A 20,166-nucleotide genomic window follows, 5' to 3' on the forward strand; every position below is an offset into this window, starting at 1 on the left:
AGTGCAGAGGATATCAGTGAAATGTCACACTGCAATGACACCCCATCCCATCCATATCCAGGATGTGGTCCCAAACACTACCAAGAAGTGAAATTAAAAACCTGCCTGAGTGTATGTGTAATAGGCTGAGAACATAACAGGACAGGGTTCCATAACAAAGGAAAGCTGGAGGACTTGGAGAAAGCAGATCTGAGTCCTCCAGATGAGCAGATAGTAGCAGATCTCAACATCCACAAGTATGCCTGGGATTTGCAGTTTCGACAGGCAACTCTGGCAGAATTGAAAACAGGAGACTCATGAAGGGGACTGACTAGTGGCCTCAGCTTTTTATGAACTTCCACCTGACCTAGAAGTGCTTCTCAGCAATGCAGATATTACACAAGATGTATTACTTACTATTCTAGCTTTTAAAAGGGTGTCCAAAGCCTTTTGCAGATGAGTCTAGAGTTGGGAGATGAATAGTGACATCTTGCAGGGTGAAGAAGGAGGAAGAAGAAGGTCAGAGGTGAGAAAGGAGTGTGTGGAGCTTAGGAGCTAGTTTGGGCTACCTTGTTCTCTATAGTGAGGCCTAATGGTAGACATCATTTCTTTTGCAATACCCCATGCTGCATCTTCTTTTGATATCCTCCTTATATTTAATTTTGGTTAGAATAAAACTCTTATGTTTGGAAATGCTCTCATCTAATATATAGTCTGTGTAAAGAGGCTTTTCATGAGCACCCCCACCTTATCACATTACATACACCTCAAAGACATGCATGTTAGGCTAACTGAAAATTCTAAACTGGTCCCATAAGAGTTAATCATATTAGATTGGATAATCTGTCATGCAAGGAACTGATATCCTGTCTAGGGTTGGTTCTGGAATGCACTTCTGTCCTCCACAACCCTGAACTAGATTAATGTTTGATTCTTTCTAATTATCACATTCAGCCCCCATCAGTACAATGTGATCTGCTTCCCTGAAGATCTAATTTTTACATAGCATTCATCAGCTCAAAATGAACAATATATTTAAGACGAACCTTCACCTACTGATTCAGTTCCTGAATTCACTTATTCCCATTCTAGCCAGTAACATGAACAGGAGGGTCAGTCCTTCATAGGGCAGACTCATACACACAGTCACATTGCATATATTTATATTTCTCAGATATCTGCGTTCTGTATGACATGATGCCATGATGCACAACAAGGTACATGACCACCAATTGGTATTTTACCCATTACTAAAGATGCTAATGTATAGATATCTTCTTAATCTGCTTTTTTGCTCCTTGTTTTTGATTTTTTTTTTCATTCACATCATTACTTTTTTTGTTTTCTCTTTTTGCTTCTTTTTATTCAAAAGTGGACTTCTCCTTTTTAGAGAAATTATTTTTTTGACATTGAGTAAATACAAAAATGTCCCTTTCTAAAAAATCTAAAGTTGCCTTACTTTGAATAATTATAAAGTTTTTTTGCACCATCGAGTCTGCTGGTTCTAAGGGTCTTCATGTGTTTTATATTTTGCCACATGCTTCAACATGAATTTGAGCACTGATGGCCCAGCATGTGAATTTGTTTTTAAGTCAAGATAAAGGTTGTATTAACCAACAGAGAAGAAGAAAATGTTAAGTGTTCTGCCAGGTGGAAATGGCAGGCCAAAAAAATGGCAGCAAGGTGCTGAACCAGAAAAAGAAAAAGTGATCAAAAACTAGTAATCAGAGTAGCAGTAAACACATAGAATAACAAAAGATAAACAATCATCAAAAATGCTATGGTTTGACTAAATAAATTAAGGTCAAAAACTTGTGAAAAAACTCTATCTAAATCTATCAGCAATAAATAACACATTTAGTTTTTTTATTTTAAAGAACAATCTAGAATCTTGGACACTGACAATAGTATGCCACCATCTTAAATAGTGGAGACTTAATGAAGTCATACAATGTAACTCTGAGGTAGCAACAGGGTGCTGTCATTAACAAGACAGCTGCGGCTGTCCAAAAACCTACACATCCTTGCCAACATCAATAAGCAAAATTTCAAAATAAATTTATAAAATAAATTTAAAACAACTAACTGCTGATGGAACTGCTGTAGAACATAAAAACAAAATTTAAAAAAATATATGCATATGTTTTATATTCAAACCACAGTAAAAACAACATACTACATAAACACTAAAGTAATCCTCGAATCTCCCCAAAAAGGACATTCCCATCCCCGTGACAGACATATTGAGCATATAAATTATACTACATCCCCAAAAGCCAGAGTAAAAATTGGAATTTTCCGTGTCAGTAAGGTGGAAATGGTCCTGACATCTAGAGGTGGTACATTCCAAGGTTTTGGGGCAGTCACTGAAAATGCTTGATTTCCACTCCGTATGTGGCAAGAGTGTGGTGCACACAAAAGAGATTAAAAAGAAGATAATAGTTTCTTGGAGGTGGAATACTCAAAAGAAAGATCTTAAATATAGGAGCCAACACAAACACATGCATCTTAAACTCAATCCTATACTTAACCAGAGTCAACAAAGAAAGGCCAAAGGACTGTTAACAATCTTTTCTCTGCATTTTGAACCAGAAACAGACAAGCTAAAGAGGACTGAATGACACCAAAGTACAATGAGTTGCAGTAGTCCAGTCAATCTATACTAATAAAAGGCAAAGCCCTCACTCACTCACTCACTCACTCACTCACTCACTCACTCACTCACTCACTCACTCACTCACTCACTCACTCACTCACTCACTCACTCACTCACTCACTCACTCACTCACTCACTCACTCACTCACTCACTCACTCACTAATTCTCCAACTTCCCGTGTAGGTGGAAGGCTGAAATTTGGCAGGCTCATTCCTTACAGCTTACTTACAAAAGTTAGGCAGGTTTCATTTCGAGATTGTACACGTAATGGTCAAAACTGGAACCTCTTTTTTGTTCATATACTGTAATGGAGTGCGTCATCACGCCTCCTACGTAATCACGTGAACTGAAAACAAGGAACAGCCACAAAGAACGCTGAAGAAAACATTCATTACACAATTGACAAGGCAGCGAAACAATAAGAAGTGAGTGAGTGACGCATATGTAAACCGTAAGTTTAAATTAAGTTTATAGAAACACTCCCCCTGCCGTTTGCAATACCATATTCGCGAGATACAAGTTTAATGAGAAGACACGAGGTATAAACGAGACTTTGGATCACTTTGAAACAGAGTTAAAATTGCTGTAGCGAGAAGCTTTTAAGTTCCGGGTCATTAAATAAAGCCGTGGACATCGCAACATCACACAAGAGAGTGGCTCACGTGAACTGACTGAACACAGCACGAGTGATCACTTCAATGAATCAAACCTGTTCAAAAAACACATTACACAATTGATAAGGTACGAAAAGAATATGAAGCGACTGACGCATACAGGCATAAATTAAGTTCATAGACCTACAAAAGATTGCCATTTTTCTCCTGTACAACTATACGTTGCATTCTCAACATTATGCTTCCACGACTTGGCCATATTCCAACCGGAGTGCTCAACTGACAACGTGGTATACAAAGACAACTATAACAATCGTAATAAACAAACAATGAAACAACGGAGAACCCGTGCATTAAATAAAAAGGCTGCTGCCTTGGCAAAGCAAGGAAAAAGGATGGCCTTATATGGCGTTCGTTTATAAAAACAATCGTAATAGACGAACAATAAACCACTACAGAACCGCGAAGCAAGCAGAAAGGACGGAGAAGCTGTGTAAAGACAGCTTCACAAAAAAACAGATCCTTAACACATTGTTATTGGTATATTTTCCCTCAGTTTAAAAAGGTTTTCTTTTCTTCTTAATAAAAATTTAAAAGCAGTACTTCGCCGCTGCAAAGCGCGGGGATTTAGAAATATATATGTGTATATATATATATATATATATATATATATATATATATATATATATATATATATATACAGTAATCCCTCGCTATATCGCACTTCGCCTTTCACGGCTTCACTCTATCGCGGATTTTATATGTAAGCATATTTAAATATATATCGCGGATTTTTTACTGGTTCGCGGATTTCTGCGGACAATGGGTCTTTTAATTTCTGGTACATGCTTCCTCAGTTGGTTTGCCCAGCTGATTTCATACAAGGGACGCTATTGGCAGATGGCTGAGAAGCTACCCAACTTACTTTTCTTTCTCTCTCTCTTGCGCTGACATTCTCTGATCCTGACGTAGGGGGATTGAGCAGGGGGGCTGTTTGCACACCTAGACGATACGGACACTCGTCTAAAAATGCTGAAAGGTTATCTTCATGTTGCTCCCTTCTGTGCAGCTGCTTCGTGAAGCGACATGCTGCACGGTGCTTCGCATACTTAAAAGCTTGAAGGTCACGTATTGATTTTTGATTGTTTGTTTTTCTCTGTCTCTCTCTCTCTTTCTCTGCTCCTGACGGAGGGGGTGTGAGTTGCTGCCTTCAACAACTTTGTGCCGCGGTGCTTCGCATACTTAAAAGCCAAACAGCCCTATTGATTTGTTTGCTTTTCTCTCCCTTTCTGACATTCTCTGATCCTGACACGCACTCCTTTGAAGAGGAAGATATGTTTGCATTCTTTTAATTGTGAGACAGAACTGTCATCTCTGTCTTGTCATGGAGCACAGTTTAAACTTTTGAAAAAGAGATAAATGTTTGTTTGCAGTGTTTGAATAACGTTCCTGTCTCTCTACAACTTCCTGTGTTTCTGTGCAAATCTGTGACCCAAGCATGACAATATAAAAATAACCATATAAACATATGGTTTCTACTTCGCGGATTTTCACCTTTCGCGGGGGGTTCTGGAACGCAACCCCCGTGATGGAGGAGGGATTACTGTATATATGGAGATATGTGTGTATATATATATATATATATATATATATATGTGAATGTTTATATGTACTGTATATATGTATGTCTATATATATATATATATGTAGATATGTATATATATGTGTATATATATGTAGATATGTATATATATGTGTAGATATGTAAATATATATATGTATATATATGTGTCTGTGTGTGTGTGTATATATATGTATGTGTATGTATGAATGTGTATATGTATATATGTATATGTATGTGTGTGTATGTGTGTATACCTGTATGTATGTGTATATATATATTGATATGTGTATATATATATGTATATATATGTGTATGTGTATCTGTATATATATATATATGTGTATATACGTGTATATGTAGATATGTGTATATGTAGATATGTATATATGTATATGTATATATATGTTTATGTGTGTCTGTGTATGTATATATATATATATATATATATATATATATATATATATATATATATATATATATATATATATATATATATATATATATATATGACAGCAAAACTCATAACAATGACAACACAATTACATTGACAATCATGTTATGTTATTTTTAAAATGTTTCCTTTTCTTTTTCATAACCTCTTTAACACTCTACTTCTCCGCTGCAAAGCGCGGGTATTTTGCTAGTTAAAAATAAAAGTGTGGATAACCATTTCTAGATTTTTAGCTGAAAGGAAATGTTTAATTTTAGCTATATTTCTAAGATGGAAAAAACAACCCTTGCCCATTGTATTCATCTCTCTGTAAAAACAGAAGGTGGAATCAAAAAACACCCCCAAACCCTAATTTTGAATGTGCAATAACTATTAAAATGATGATAATATATGTTACTAGAAAAGAAGAAAAATAAATTATGCATAGTTCCAAAAATATAAATTATAACATTAAGCAATATAAGACCTATTATGTTTTTAAAAGGTTCAGCTGATTTGTTGAGGGTGCACTGCTTGCACGAGACGAGAGCAGTTTTGAGGGAGAATGGATTTAGAAGATGGCACAGAGATGTCAGGATACACACAGGAGTAGTTACAATGAAGACTATGATTAAATTAAGAAAGGATATGCAGCCAGAATTGCAGTCAAAGAACACAGCCAGGAAACGCAATGCATAAATTGTAATCAGAGGGAAGAAAAAAACAGTCGTAACCAGTAAATTTAAAAATTATAAAATGACACAGAGGTTTTATTTTCTTTTGGTAATCCAATCTTGGATGACCAGGAACTTTTAAAATGTTATGCTAGTGAGGTCATGATGTGTGACTTCTGGGGTCAGCATCCCACCAACAGGGTGTTGCATCCAACATCATGGCATCAATAAAGAAAACAAGATGTCACCCATGGGAGAATGTAAATCATATTTAACAATCTTAAAAACACAAGGAAACAAGTAAATGAATATAACCACTAGATTCCTTCAGGTGAGAAACAGAAGGCACTATTCTTAAATAATTTTTAGAAGCCAAGGAACAGTTAGAAAAAAATAAAATCATAAGCCAGATCATGTCAGAGTTCTCTGAGGGAAGTGCTGTTGCAACAGTTCTCATAAGTGGGAACAGTGAGACACAAATGGTAAGACTTGACATAGAAAGGAAGGAAACTCAAAGTTATTGCCTTGTCAGTTTCAGCTCCTGAGGAAGTGAGACAGAAAGAAAAAAGAATCAGAATCATTTGAACACACCTTGAAAAATGGTGGACAACAATAATTCCCACCATAAAAGTGCATGAGTGTGGAATGTCTTTTTACAAGAAATATTGTTAACAATTATTTATTTGCTTCAGTATAAAATTATAACGTATTCTCAGAGTCTTGCAGAACTACCTGTTATGGTCAGGTAGGTACTGCATTGATGTGGTACTATGGCACCATGGTGCTGCCTCAAAGCTTCACTGTCTAGGGGTCAGATCTCAGGCAAGTAATTTTCTGCAATTTTCATGTTATCTCCTTGATACAGATTTTTCACCATGCACTGCAGTTTTTCTCTCAAACCCCCCACTCAAATGTATTAATTAACTGGTCCTTTCACTACCTTAAACTGGTAACATGTAAGTGAGTGTGGATGCGTATATGAGTGTATCATGCAGTGGTCTGGTACCCCATAAAGGACACTGGCAGAATAAGCTTTGATTCCCTGTTACCCTGAAATAGATGAGTTATATTTGATAACTGATGGATGAGTGAAGTCGGTTAACTGGGCTGGGAAACTTTAAGCTAAGTATGATAAAACGTCACTCTCCTAATTAACTTTCAATTAATTTTGTTCCCTAATGTGAAAAATACAGCCATAAACAAACAGTTGAAAATAATGGTCATATTTAATATGACAAACAATTGGTATATATTCTAAAATGCAGACATACACATGCTTACTAGTGCATATTAACTCCCTATGATGAATGCAACATTTTTGATATATATAAAGTAAGCAGTGCAATACGGTTTCATATCTAATCATATCTTATTTCCTGTGATTTTACAAAGTTTTAGCGTTTTCTGTGCTGAATTTATTTCCAGTATTTAAAGTTATTTAAACATGTGTCTCAGTCTAACAGCTCTTCCAGGTTCACTTTGCACATTTTTTCATTTCATTCCACTTTATGTAAAAAGTGGGATTGTAAAATAAATGAATGAACGGACAAATGAATGAATGACTTTTAGGTGCATTTGCATAAAATGCACAAAGCACCTACTGTGATAGCCATTTTCTGTCACATTGTGCTGTACAAAGATTTGAAATTTCAAAATCCCCCTTTGAAAAGCATTCTTCAAGTTTGGCGATTCTGCAAACTTGTCTGTCCTAAAACGGAGAAACATTCTGAACAACAGAGGTTACACCAACTTGTATATTGATTCAATATTTTGTATAGTTTCCTCTTTTACTCCTCCAACAGCCGCTTGGATGCCCAGTGCAAGTGAGTAAGATGCTGGGGAGACAAACAGCGCAAACAGTTCATACAGCAGTAACCTTCCCTTGCCACTATAGGTAAGTTAACCATAAAATTACAACAAAAAAAGTCTCTTCTCTGCAAATGAATGGAAGAGAAAAAACAATTATGTAAGCATATATAAGACTGAATTGACTGAAATATAATCTGACAATTATTATTGTAAAGATGACAATATCAACCAGCAGCTAAAAGGTGTTTCAACTAATTCATTACACTAGAAAGCTGCAAATTTTCCAAGTGATATAAACATAACATAGGTTTAGAAAGGGAGCTGCATCTAATCTCCGGGCAGAAGACTGAAAACACTGGGCATGCAGCAAGGACTGTACTGTGGCTGTTTGTGCTGTAAATATGATTGGTAAGCGGAGCTTGCACCATGCCAAATTAGTTGTTTTATGGTACGATGTACAAAACACAGAGCTGGGCTTATAGTTTTTCTGAGCTGATTTTGTTTCTGTGTATCTACAGAATGGAGTTAAAAGCTTTAAAATTAGTGTCATCCTTGGTATTCCAGATATACAATAAATCAGTTCCTTTCCAACTTCTTAGCTATTTATATAATTTTAATGAACTGATCAGAGATATAATATTAATGGCTAGATCGGGAATGTGTGTTCTTTTGATAATTATTAGGTACTATTGTATTAGTGATAGTTTAAAAAATTTTATGTATAGGAAAACTGAACATCAGATAGCCACAGACCGCCTCAACCAGTAATACACATCAATCAATGCCATTTTACTGTACATTACTTGAATTGGACTCTGCTACAAACCTATTTAGGCTACATCGAGCCACTACAAACATATTTAGGCTACATTTGTAACTACATGACATTGTAAAGTGCTGTTAAAAAGCACATTCAATATAGTCTACTTATCTCTGTTATTTTTAAATGTGACTCCACACCCTTTTACTTCACCATGTTAAGGAAAGTTTCAAAGGCCCATTATGTGAATGTATACACATTTTGATGCATTGTGTGTAGGTTTTGCATCCAGCCATCACTGAACATCCTTACATTGTTAATGCAAAGCAGAGATTACTTTAATCTTCTGTAGTGTCTAAGATTCAGTGTTCTGACTGGTATTTTTGGTATTGTTATTACTGAGAACAGTTAGGATTGAAAAAAACACACAAGCAACTTCTGTGTTTTGCTTGACACTCGTTTCTCTTCTTTTTCTCCTTGCTATGTCACTTAGTTTTGCGGACACTTTGCCTCAATAAACACATGATCACACTCTGTGCTCCTATGACAGTACAAAATTTTATATAGTGTGTGAGAGGCAGCCGGCAGCTTATCCTGGCCAACACATCTAGACCGCTAGATGGAGTCCTCCCTGCAGCATGGAGGTGCCCCAGATTCCCGCAGGGCATCATGGGAGATGGAGTTCGACTTCACAGACCTGCTGGGTGCCGTGGTTGCCATCAGGAGACGCAGGGATTTTTATTTTCCCTATAGCCCGGAAGTACTCCCAAGTCAAAGGGATGGAAGAACAGAAGTACTTCCGGGCTGAAGAGATATATAAGGCTTCATCTGACCCGGAAGTGCTATTGTATCACATGGACTGAAGGACAGGAGCACTTCTGGGTCAATGACTGTTTAAAGGACTGGTAGAGACCCAGCAAGCTGAGCCGGAGTTGGGAGGGAGTGTGTCGGAGCTACTGGGAGTGGAGGATTGGTTTATTGTAGTGTATTGGTATAGTGATTATTGATTTATGGTGGTGGAGATGCTTTGGGGCACTTTGAAGAAGAAAATGAAAATACTTCTGTGTGCTTTTAAACCAGTGTCTGCAACGGTCTGTTGGGTTTCACGGCAATAGTTCCCTCAAGCATCCACATACTTACAAGCGATAATCTAATCAACCCATTTCTAAGATTTACACAAGATGTTTATCATTTAGTCTTAATGTAATATGGATAGGTATATTTTCAAGTCACAGACATGGAAGTGTAAAACGGTGTGTCATCCAGGTGACCCATGGCCACAGATTTTTATATTATGCATATAAACCTGTATAATTCTATATGCATGTCATAAAGTATACTGAAGGCATTTTAACAGATGTTTTACAATATACAGTAATATGGTAACAATGTCACATTGATACCACTTGTATATTTTTTTGTTATTTTTTTATTTCATAGTTTATTTAAAAAAATATTTTCATTTTTTGTTTAGGTTTTACGTCTTCAAGGTAACTTTTTATTAATGTTGCTCACTTCCTAGGGTGGTTGGCACATAAGAAGCTGCTAGTGCTGAATTCAAATGCACTTGTGTTATCAGAGCAATCATTATATTTGAAATATTTGTTACATAATCTGATCTTTGAAATATGTAGAAAGATAAGACTACTTTTTATAGAAATAAAATAAATTAGATGAAATGAATTAAATGAAATTGCAGGTGTTTAACTAGGAAAAACATTTAACCACAAGTGTTGGCTTCAAATATTATATTGGTTTCTGACTTTTCCTGAAAAATTACAATTAGGCTTAGCATGTTAAGCTCTTGTAGTGAAGTGATTTAAAAAAAAAAAACTAGGGTAGGATGAGGGGTCCAAAGAGTAGTTACAAAATGGAAAAAGTTCAAAAAAATAGAGAACATTAAAAAATGAAGTGCCAAAGCCCAAACTGTTGAAACCAAAGCAAGATCTAATAACCCTTTTCACAAACTTAGTGGATAGAGTTTTTTGTAGTGAATCCAAAATATTTTATACCATGAAGAACAATACGTAAACATAACAGTAAAATGTTACATTACAACTAATAAATGACCAAAACTGTGCAAAAAAAGGAATACAAATCAGTTGTGAAACACATTGACCTAAAATAAACTAGTTTCTTCTTTCAGTTCCTCCACAAGTCATAATGTATTTTATTACATGTAGTGGCTCATATATATTCAAGTTAAACATAAAAATAATTGTTTTATTGAAAAAATAAAAATACATGAAAAATACAAAAAGGAAATAATACATGGTTATTTAGTGATTATTTATTTCAATGTTATTTTGTTTTGCATATTGGCACCACCATGTTATCATTCCTGCTACTGGTACGTTGCTTCTGTTTGCGAAGCAATGTGGTTTCAGAAGGTGCTGTGTCTTATATTATCAGCGTGACCCCTTAAATTCCGACATGATGATTAATTTGAATCAGTGATTTGGATAAAGAACTCTGATGAACATTGTGTGAATCTCTCTCTCTTTCTCTGTCTCGAATTTCTGATTTCTAAACGTTTGGTTTTCCCTTTGTCTTTAAGTTTCTGATTAGCAAATAGCCTTTGATGCAATGGTTTTGACTACATTTCATCTCCTCATCCTCTTCCAGTGTTTGGGCAGAAAAGACACATAAGTAGCTTCGGTGTTTTGCTTGACACTCAGAAGATGTCGTTGTTCTTCTTTTTCTCCCTGCTATGTCACATAGTTTTGCGATCACTTTGCCTCAATAAACACATGACCACAGGTCACTTTACTGAGGTTGCTATTATGTAACATGTTTAGAATTTCCAGAATGTAAAGCTTTTGATTAAGACCAAGATCAAGGTTCAAGTCCAAGTAGGTCATGAGTAACTGTGCAACAGAAGGAAAGATCAAAAACAGAGTTTACAATATCTGTTTATTGGAACTGATGGATTACACATTAAAATAATATTAAAAACATGGAAATCCTGCTATGTTGGCTTGGAACTCTATTGAACTCTGCATTCATATTTTTACTTTTAATCATTTTTTAAACATCTTTTAATGTCCTAAGCTTTGTAAAGTCATATACTTTATGGTGAAAGTTACTATATATAATAGGCATTGACAGGATCTCCAGGGACTTAAAATAATAAAAATAACCAGAGGAGCATCATAAAACTCAGATTATTGACCAGTTATCTTGTGAAGCTATTACTTAGTTTTGAATTTTGTTTTAATCATCTTTCTTCTCCGTCCTTTTATGCAAATAGGCTTCCTGCTAAATCAATACACAGCACTGTAAAAGAAAATATAAGACTAAAAAGAGCTGAATGACTGGGTTGTGAGTCTTAAATGACTGGATTGTGGTCCCTTTTAGCAGATTACATAAATTTGTAGTGAATAGGTTAGTGCTTTTATCCCAAAAACTTTATAAAAAACCACCTCTGACAGTCCTCTCATTTAGTTATTGTAATCATGGACGTTTCAGTTAAAAAATTTGACATACAAAGGCAGATGAAAGCTATTCATAACATGCAGCCCCAATCCTCATTGATTAATTCTCATCTGGCATGTGGTGAAGAAATGTTCTGCATATAAGAGACTGTTGTGCTAAATATCAACCCTATTTTCAGTGCAGTTTACCAGTCACGATGACATCCATCCATCTGTCCATTACACCTATACCTTTATTCCATTATAGGGTCATAGGAAGCCAACAATAATTAAACAACATCAGTTACAGGGCCAAAAGCTGTTCATGGGTGGAAGTTAAGGTCATGACCCAGTTATGGGCAGAATGAGTGAACCAAATCTAACATGTAGGAGGGTGCCAATGTGGGAGAATATAGGAGAAAATCCATACAGACACAGAGAGGACGAGCAAATCATATGCTGACAATGACTGGGATTTGAACTCACGTCACTGGAGATATATACCCTTCTCAGCCTGCATAATAAATTACTCTACTTTCAACTAAAAAGATAACAGTGGTATGTCTTTCATTTCCTAGGAACATCTGAGTACTGGGGTGTTTTCCAAACAAAGATTTTTAGTGAAGCAGTATTTAGTTGGATGAAATTAAATCAAATGTGAAAAACTGACTGTGCAAAAATTTGGGTCCCCTTGTAATTTTGCTGATTTGAATGCATTTAACTGTTCAATACTGATTACTTGCAACAACAAATTGGTTGGATTAGCTCGTTAAGCCTTGAACTTCATAGGCAGGTGTGTCCCATCATGACAAAAGGTATTTAAGGTGGTCAATTGCAAATTGTGCTTCCCTTTGACTCTCCTCTGAAGAGTGACAGCATGGGATCCTCAAAGCAACTCTCAGAAGATCTGAAAACAAAGATTGTTCAGTATCATGGTTTAGGGGAAGGCTACAAAAAGCTATCTCAGCTGTCAGTTTCAACTGTAAGGAATGTAATCAGGAAATGGAAGGCCACAGGCACAGTTGCTGTTAAACCCAGGTCTAGCAGGCCAAGAAAAATACAGGAGCGACATACACGTAGGATTGTGCGAATGGTTACAGACAACCCACGGATCACCTCCAAAGACCTGCAAGAACATCTTGCTGCAGATGGTGTATGTGTACATCGTTCTACAATTCAGCGCAATTTGCACAAAGAACATCTGTAAGGCAGGGTGATGAGAAAGACGCCCTTTCTGCACTCACGCCACAAACAGAGTATGCAAATGCTCATTTAGACAAGCCAGATTCATTTTGGAACAAAGTGCTTTGGACTGATGAGACAAAAATTGAGTTATTTGGTCATAACAAAAAGCACTTAGCATGGTGGAAGAAGAACACCACATTCCAAGAAAAACACCTGCTACCTACTGTCAAATTTGGTGGAGGTTCCATCATGCTGTGGGGCTGTGTGGCTAGTTCAGGGACTGGGGCCCTTGTTAAAGTCGAGGGTCGGATGAATTCAAACCAATATCAACAAATTCTTCAGGATAATGTTCAAGCATCAGTTACAAAGTTGAAGTTACGCAGGGGTTGGATATTCCAACAAGACAATGACCCAAAACACAGTTCAAAATCTACAAAGGCATTTATGCAGAGGGAGAAGTACAATGTTCTGGAATGGCTGACTTGAATATCATCGAAAATCTATGGGATGATTTGAAGCAGGCTGTCCATGTTCGGCAGCCATCAAATTTAACTGAACTGGAGAGATTCTGTATGGAAGAATGGTCAAAAATACTTCCATCCAGAACCCAGACACTCATCAAAGGCTATAGAAAGCGTCTAGAGGCTGTTATATTTGCAAAAGGAGGCTCAACTAAGTATTGATGTAATATCTCTGTTGGGGTGTCCAAATTTATGCACCTGTCTAATTTTCTTATGATACATGTTGCATATTTTCTGTTAATCCAATAAACTTAATGTCACTGCTGAAATACTACTGTTTCCATAAGGCATGTCATATATTAAAAGGAAGTTGCTACTTTGAAAGCTCAGCCAATGATACACAAAAATCCAAAGAATTAAGAGGGGATCTCAAATTTTTTCATATGACTGTATAAGACAGACGCACTAAAACTGTGCCACCATGCCACCCAGTTAAGTTCGCACAGAGAAATATAGGCTAGCAATGCCATTTAACAAAGAAACAGGTTTCATCTGTTGTGGTGTTCCCAGGTTGGTGTAGATTCTACATGTGCTGCTCATTCACTACCCACCAGGAGGTACACAGAAGCAGGCTATGGTAGGTTCCTGGGTTTTTTTTTCACTTATTTTAAATTACATTTTCTGAAACCATGTATCAAATTTCTCAGAATACAGTAGTTAGTCCCTGGCCTGTATGTGGAACCTGTGCTGGTCAGTTAACTCTTCATTGAAGCTATGATCTTTGCATCAACATACAGATATCAAGCCAGTACCTTAAGCTTTATATCTATATCAGCTATTTTTAAAACTTGTTATTGTTTGGATTAGTATTGTTCTGTGTACTAAATGATTTTTTATTAAAACAAAGTGCAAAGACTTACTGACAATGTTCAATGAGATTTGGAAACTTTAGTTTGAATATAGACAGACATGTTGCCAGAAACAAGTACACTTCCCAGCCTAAAACATTAACAGGAAAATACTCAAGTAAAAAATTGAAATGAGCAATGGATAAATTGGTTCAATGTGGGTAAAAACTCAAATTCATGTTGCTTACATTTAATGTAATTGATCAACAGGTACCACCTGCTTTAGAGTTCTTGCTTGCTTGTGATGCTTAAACACATGAAACCCGGCCATCAGCCTTGTCTCTATTTCTTGGTGTTTCCTGGTGTTAGTAGAAACACATCCATACAAACAAGGAACGGAAAAATGAAGGATCCAGGAACGTTTAGAAGCAGTGGGGTCAATGTTATGACTCTAAATTGTTGAGTAAGCCTAGGTATGCAATGGATTAGCCCTGCGATGGACTGGTGCTATATAAAGGAATGGATACTGCATTGCATCCTATGCTGCTAGAATATAATCTGGCTTTGTACTCTGAATTGGATAACTTGGTACACAAAATGGATAAAATGAAATGGAGTGACATTTAAAAATGGTACATTACAGGACTGTACTTGTTGGAGTCTGCATTATGTTCCTCCCTGACAAGTTATTCTGTCTTTCCAGCCCCTACACTGGTGGTTGAATGATTCAAGATTAGAGGACTACTTCACGTATGAGGGCAGATTATCACACCTCAGTACAAGTAATAAGAAAGGGGATTTTTGCAAGCCTTTAAATGACTTGATAAGTTAAAAAAGGGTGATGTTAAAAAGAGACTTCCTGCCTTTCTGACAGCCACTGTTCATCACCCTGTGAGACTGATTAACAGCTTTTTAACTGCCTACCTGTTTTCTGGGGAGAGCAGCTTGATGCATGCTGTGTGTCCGCAGTACATTGCATATGTCAGTGGGGTGTTTTCATTGATGTCCCGAGGGCTGTGCTCGACCCCAAGTTGGAGTAGTGCTTGCACACAGTCAGACTTCCCTGATGCAGCGGCCCAGTGCAATGGAGTTCTAGAGAAAAAGTAACACATTAGTACTGATTTTAAGGGGGGCAGGTGTGCCCAACTGAATGCAATCATGATTCTTTGGATCCCAGTGACTTCTGAGAAATCCTTAAATTGCTGCTCTGGCTCCCATTTTAATCCTTATTGCTTCACCTCAAGTAAAATGTCAAAGCCCACTGTGCCACTTGCTTTCAGAAAAGCTTTCATTGTGGAACAAATGCAGTCAATCAACTATTATCACATGAGGTGACTCTGTCTGGAGACTTGGGTGAACTAATCTGTGTGCAAGCTTCCAATTTTCCATTAGCATGCTGTCACTGTTAGTTTCTTTTTCTTTTTGCCAGAATGCAATGCGATAACTCCAGATGGGAGTGTGGGTTTAATTGGCACAGCCACTGTAAAACAGCAGACTGGGTGACAAGGAGCAGAAATCTGGGTCAGGCACCTTAAAAACATGACTGCTCAAATGAACTGCACTGAATTGATGAGCAAAGAAAATAATTGACTGTGAGCTTGAGAGGAGATGGGAGAGTCAAACAGTAACTCTATAATAAAAAGCATTAAAGATCTGACACAAAAGAACTAAGACAACAAATTATGACACATCTTATATGTTAATACACAAGTCTAACATGAAAGAATATCTATCTATCTATCTATCTATCTATCTATCTATCTATCTATCTATCTATCTATCTATCTATCTATCTATCTATCTATCTATCTATCTATCTATCTATCTATCTATCTATCTATCTATCTATCTATCTATCTATCTATCTATCTATCTATCTAGAACAGGCTAATGTTCTAATGTTTTAAAATTGCTTTCAAAATGTCATCTGATTGAGATTTCTCTGGATGCTCTGGGAGGCTGCCCCACAAATGGACACCATAAAAATGAAAGGTTACCTCCCCTATAAAGTTTTAGTTCTCATTCTTGGAACAGGTAAAAGGTCCAAGCCTTAACCTGAAAAGCATGTCTGAAATACAAACAGATGTAGGATCATTTAAATACGCAAAATAATACTAAGGGTTTTATATATTCACATACATGTTACGCCTACTGTATATTTGATCAACCCCCCAAAACACCCAGTTTTATCGAAGCCAGACATTGGATTGTTTTTAATTTCTTTGACAGAGAGTTTCTAGCACAATTGGTGAACATTACTGGAATATGAGTGTGTTCATTTATATTACAGCAGAAACTGTTATAGCCTGACAACTTTTTAGTTGTCTTTCTTTTTATTATTTTTTGTGTGTATTTGTTGTAATATTTATATATTTATTTATTGAACTTCTGTAAAAAGCCAAATTTCCCCTTGGGACAAATAATGTTTCTATCTATCTATCTATCTATCTATCTATCTATCTATCTATCTATCTATCTATCTATCTATCTATCTATCTATCTATCTATCTATCTATCTATCTATCTATCTATCTGCAGAGTATCACACATGTCTACATTAGACAGCCATGTACTTCTGATAAAGCATCCACCACAAAAGAGGTTGCAACTTCTGCTAAGTTAGTAGCACATCTCCTATTTTCATGTAAGGCTGAAAATGTCTAGAGAGTTGAACTATGTTAAAAGGTATCCTTGAAAACAAAGTGATCACCACAAATTTCTAAATCTTCAAGCTCCATCACAGAATAAAACTTTTAAGATTTTATCTTGTCCCACTTTGTTGAAGGAAGGCTTAACTTGACAGGATTCTCTTTTATAGGATATCACATAGGCTGTGCTGTAGACTGGCTACTGATACTTCTTCTTCTTCTTCTTTTAGCTGCTCCCATTAGGGGTTGCCACAGCGGATCATCTTCTTCCATATCTTTCTGTCCTCTGCATCTTGCTCTTTTACACCCATCACCTGCATGTCCTCTCTCACCACATCCATAAACCTTCTCTTAGGCCTTCCTGTTTTCCTCTTCCCTGGCAGCTCTATCCTTAGCATCCTTCTCCCAATATACTCAGCATCTCTCCTCTGCACATGTCCAAACCAACACAATCTCGCATCTCTTTGTCTCCCAACCGTCCAACTTGAGCTGACTCTCTGATATACTAATTTCTATTCCTATCCATCCTCGTCACACCCAGTGTAAATATTAGCATCTTTAACTCTGCTACCTCCCGCTCTGTCTCCTGCTTTCTGGTCAGTGCCACCGTCTCCAACCCATTTAACATAGCTGGTCTCACTACCGTCCTGTAGACCTTCCCTTTCACTCTTGCTGATATTCGTCTGTCACAAATCACTCCTGACACTCTTCTCCACCCATTCCACCCTGCCTACACTCTCTTTTTCACCTCTCTTCCACAATCCCCATTACTCTGTACTGTTGATTCCAAGTATTTAAACTCATCCACTTTCGACAACTCTACTCCCTGCATCCTCATCATTCCACTGACCTCCCATTCATTTACACACATGTATTCTGTTTTGTTCCTACTAACCTTCATTCCTCTCCTCTCTAGAGTATATCTCCACCTCTCCAGGGTCTCCTCAACCTGCTCCCTACTATTGCTACAGATCACAATGTCATCAGCAAACATCATAGTCCACGGGGACTCCTGTCTAATCTCGTCTGTCAACCTATCCATCACCATTGCAAATAAGAAGGGCTCAGAGCCAATCCCTGATGTAATCCCACCTCCAGCTTGAATGCATCCGTCACTCCTACCACAGACCTCACCACTGTCACACTTCCCTCGTACATATCCTGTACAACTCTTACGTACTTCTCTGCCACTCCCGACTTCCTCATACAATACCACAGCTCCTCTCGAGGCACCCTGTCATATGCTTTTTCCAGGACCACAAAGACGCAAAGCAACTCCTTCTGGGCTTCTCTAAACTTCTCCATCAACATCCTCAGAGCAAACATTGCATCTGTGGTGCTCTTTGTTGGCATGAAACCATACTGCTGCTCACTAATCATCACCTCACTTCTTAACCTAGCTTCCACTACTCTGTCCCATAACTTCATGCTGTGGCTCATCAATTTTATTCCTCAGTAGTTACTGCAGTCCTGCACATCCCCTTATTCTTAAATATCAGCACCAGTACACTTCTCCACTCCTCAGGCATCCTCTCACTTTCCAAGATTCCATTAAACAATCTGGTTAAAAACTCCACTGCCATGTCTCCTAAACACCTCCATGCTTTCACAGGTATGTCATCTGGACCAACTGCCTTTCCATTTTTCATCCTCTTCATAGCTGTCCTTACTTCCTCCTTGCTAATCCGTTGCACTTCCTGATTCACTCTCTCCACATCATCCAATCTCTTTTCTCTCTCGTTCTCTTCATTCATCAGCCTCTCAAAGTACTCTTTCCATCTGTTCAACACACTCTCCTCGCTTGTGAGTATGTTTCCATCTTTATCCTTTATCACCCTAACCTGCTGCACATCTTTCCCAGCTTGGTCCCTCTGTCTAGCCAATCGGTACAGGTCCTTTTCTCCCTCCTTAGTGTCCAGCCTCTCATACAACTCATCATACGCCTTTTCTTTAGCCTTCGTCACCTCTCTCTTCACCTTGCGCCTTATCTCCTTGTACTCTTGTCTACTTTCTGCATCTCTCTGACTATCCCAATTCTTCTTTGCCATCCTCTTCCTCTGTATACTCTCCTGTATTTCCTCATTCCACCACCAGGTTTCCTTTTCCTCCTTCCTCTTTCCAGATGTCACACCAAGCACCCTTCTTGCTGTCACCCTTACTACATCTGCTGTAGTTTCCCAGCTGTCTGGTAACTCTTCAATGCCACCCAGTGCCTAGCTAACCTCCTCCCTAAACTCAACCTTGCAGTCTTCCTTTTTCAACTTCCACCATTCCACCATTGGCTACTGATACTTAAGAAGACAAATAAATTGTACAAAACAAAAATTATAAACCTAAAAGGTATCTGAAATAATTGCTGCCATCTAAAAAACTGATGGTGAATATTCAAAAATATCCCACTACTGAGCTCTACAAAGAAGAATTGCATTGCAAACAGAATTCAACTTAAAAGCCAGAGGAGTAACAAAGCAACTAATTCTTTAGTCACAAAATTCATATTGTAAGTTTGAAATGCATTTACAGAACTGATCATGGGTTGCCACCATTGGGTCACATAAAATTGTGAGGTTCTGTTGTATTTAATAGGAATAATGTCACGTATGTTTTATGAAGTGTGTCATGGTCGGTCGCTGCGGGTTGATACAGAAATATTGTTCTGCCCCCTGGTTCTGATGATGGTGACAACACTAACAAGGGCAACATTGAGTTGCAAGAAAAAAAAATGAAGAAACCCTTTATTAAAGGAATACTGTATGATGATATACACATCTGAATGTCTTGAAAGTGGAGCTTTTATCAAAAACATTTTTTAGGTGTATTCACATAAAATGTGATTAGCAATTACTTTGAAATTTTAGAATCTCCCACTGAAAGGCATTGGTAAAACCATCTCGTCTGTCTTAAAACAGAGTAACATTCTGTGTGACTTCAATTACAGATTAGTTTACTGTTACACATTTAATTGACTAATATTTTGTATATTACTTATTCACATCTTAAAATTACAGTTTTCATCAGAAAATTATGTGGTTTTCTTGCGCAGTTTAGAGCTCTTGATGGGTAT

The 20,166-nt window shown here is 37.2% G+C and overlaps 1 protein-coding gene across 2 annotated transcripts in view; it reads right to left on the reverse strand.

Annotated features, from left to right (window-relative positions):
* The window catches only part of ankrd55 (ankyrin repeat domain 55), a 99,054-nt gene that overhangs the window by 24,738 nt on the left and 54,150 nt on the right, over positions 1–20,166 (reverse strand). The window contains exon 8 of one of the 2 annotated variants that reach the window (XM_051929580.1): positions 15,379–15,546. The exons of the other annotated variant lie outside the window; for it this stretch is intronic. Coding sequence (XP_051785540.1) covers positions 15,379–15,546 — 168 coding nt within the window. The remainder of the gene's footprint in view (positions 1–15,378; positions 15,547–20,166) is intronic. 2 annotated transcript variants of the gene reach the window in all.

Source organism: Erpetoichthys calabaricus, chromosome 7, assembly GCF_900747795.2.
Source record: "Erpetoichthys calabaricus chromosome 7, fErpCal1.3, whole genome shotgun sequence".
Taxonomy (NCBI): domain Eukaryota; kingdom Metazoa; phylum Chordata; class Cladistia; order Polypteriformes; family Polypteridae; genus Erpetoichthys; species Erpetoichthys calabaricus.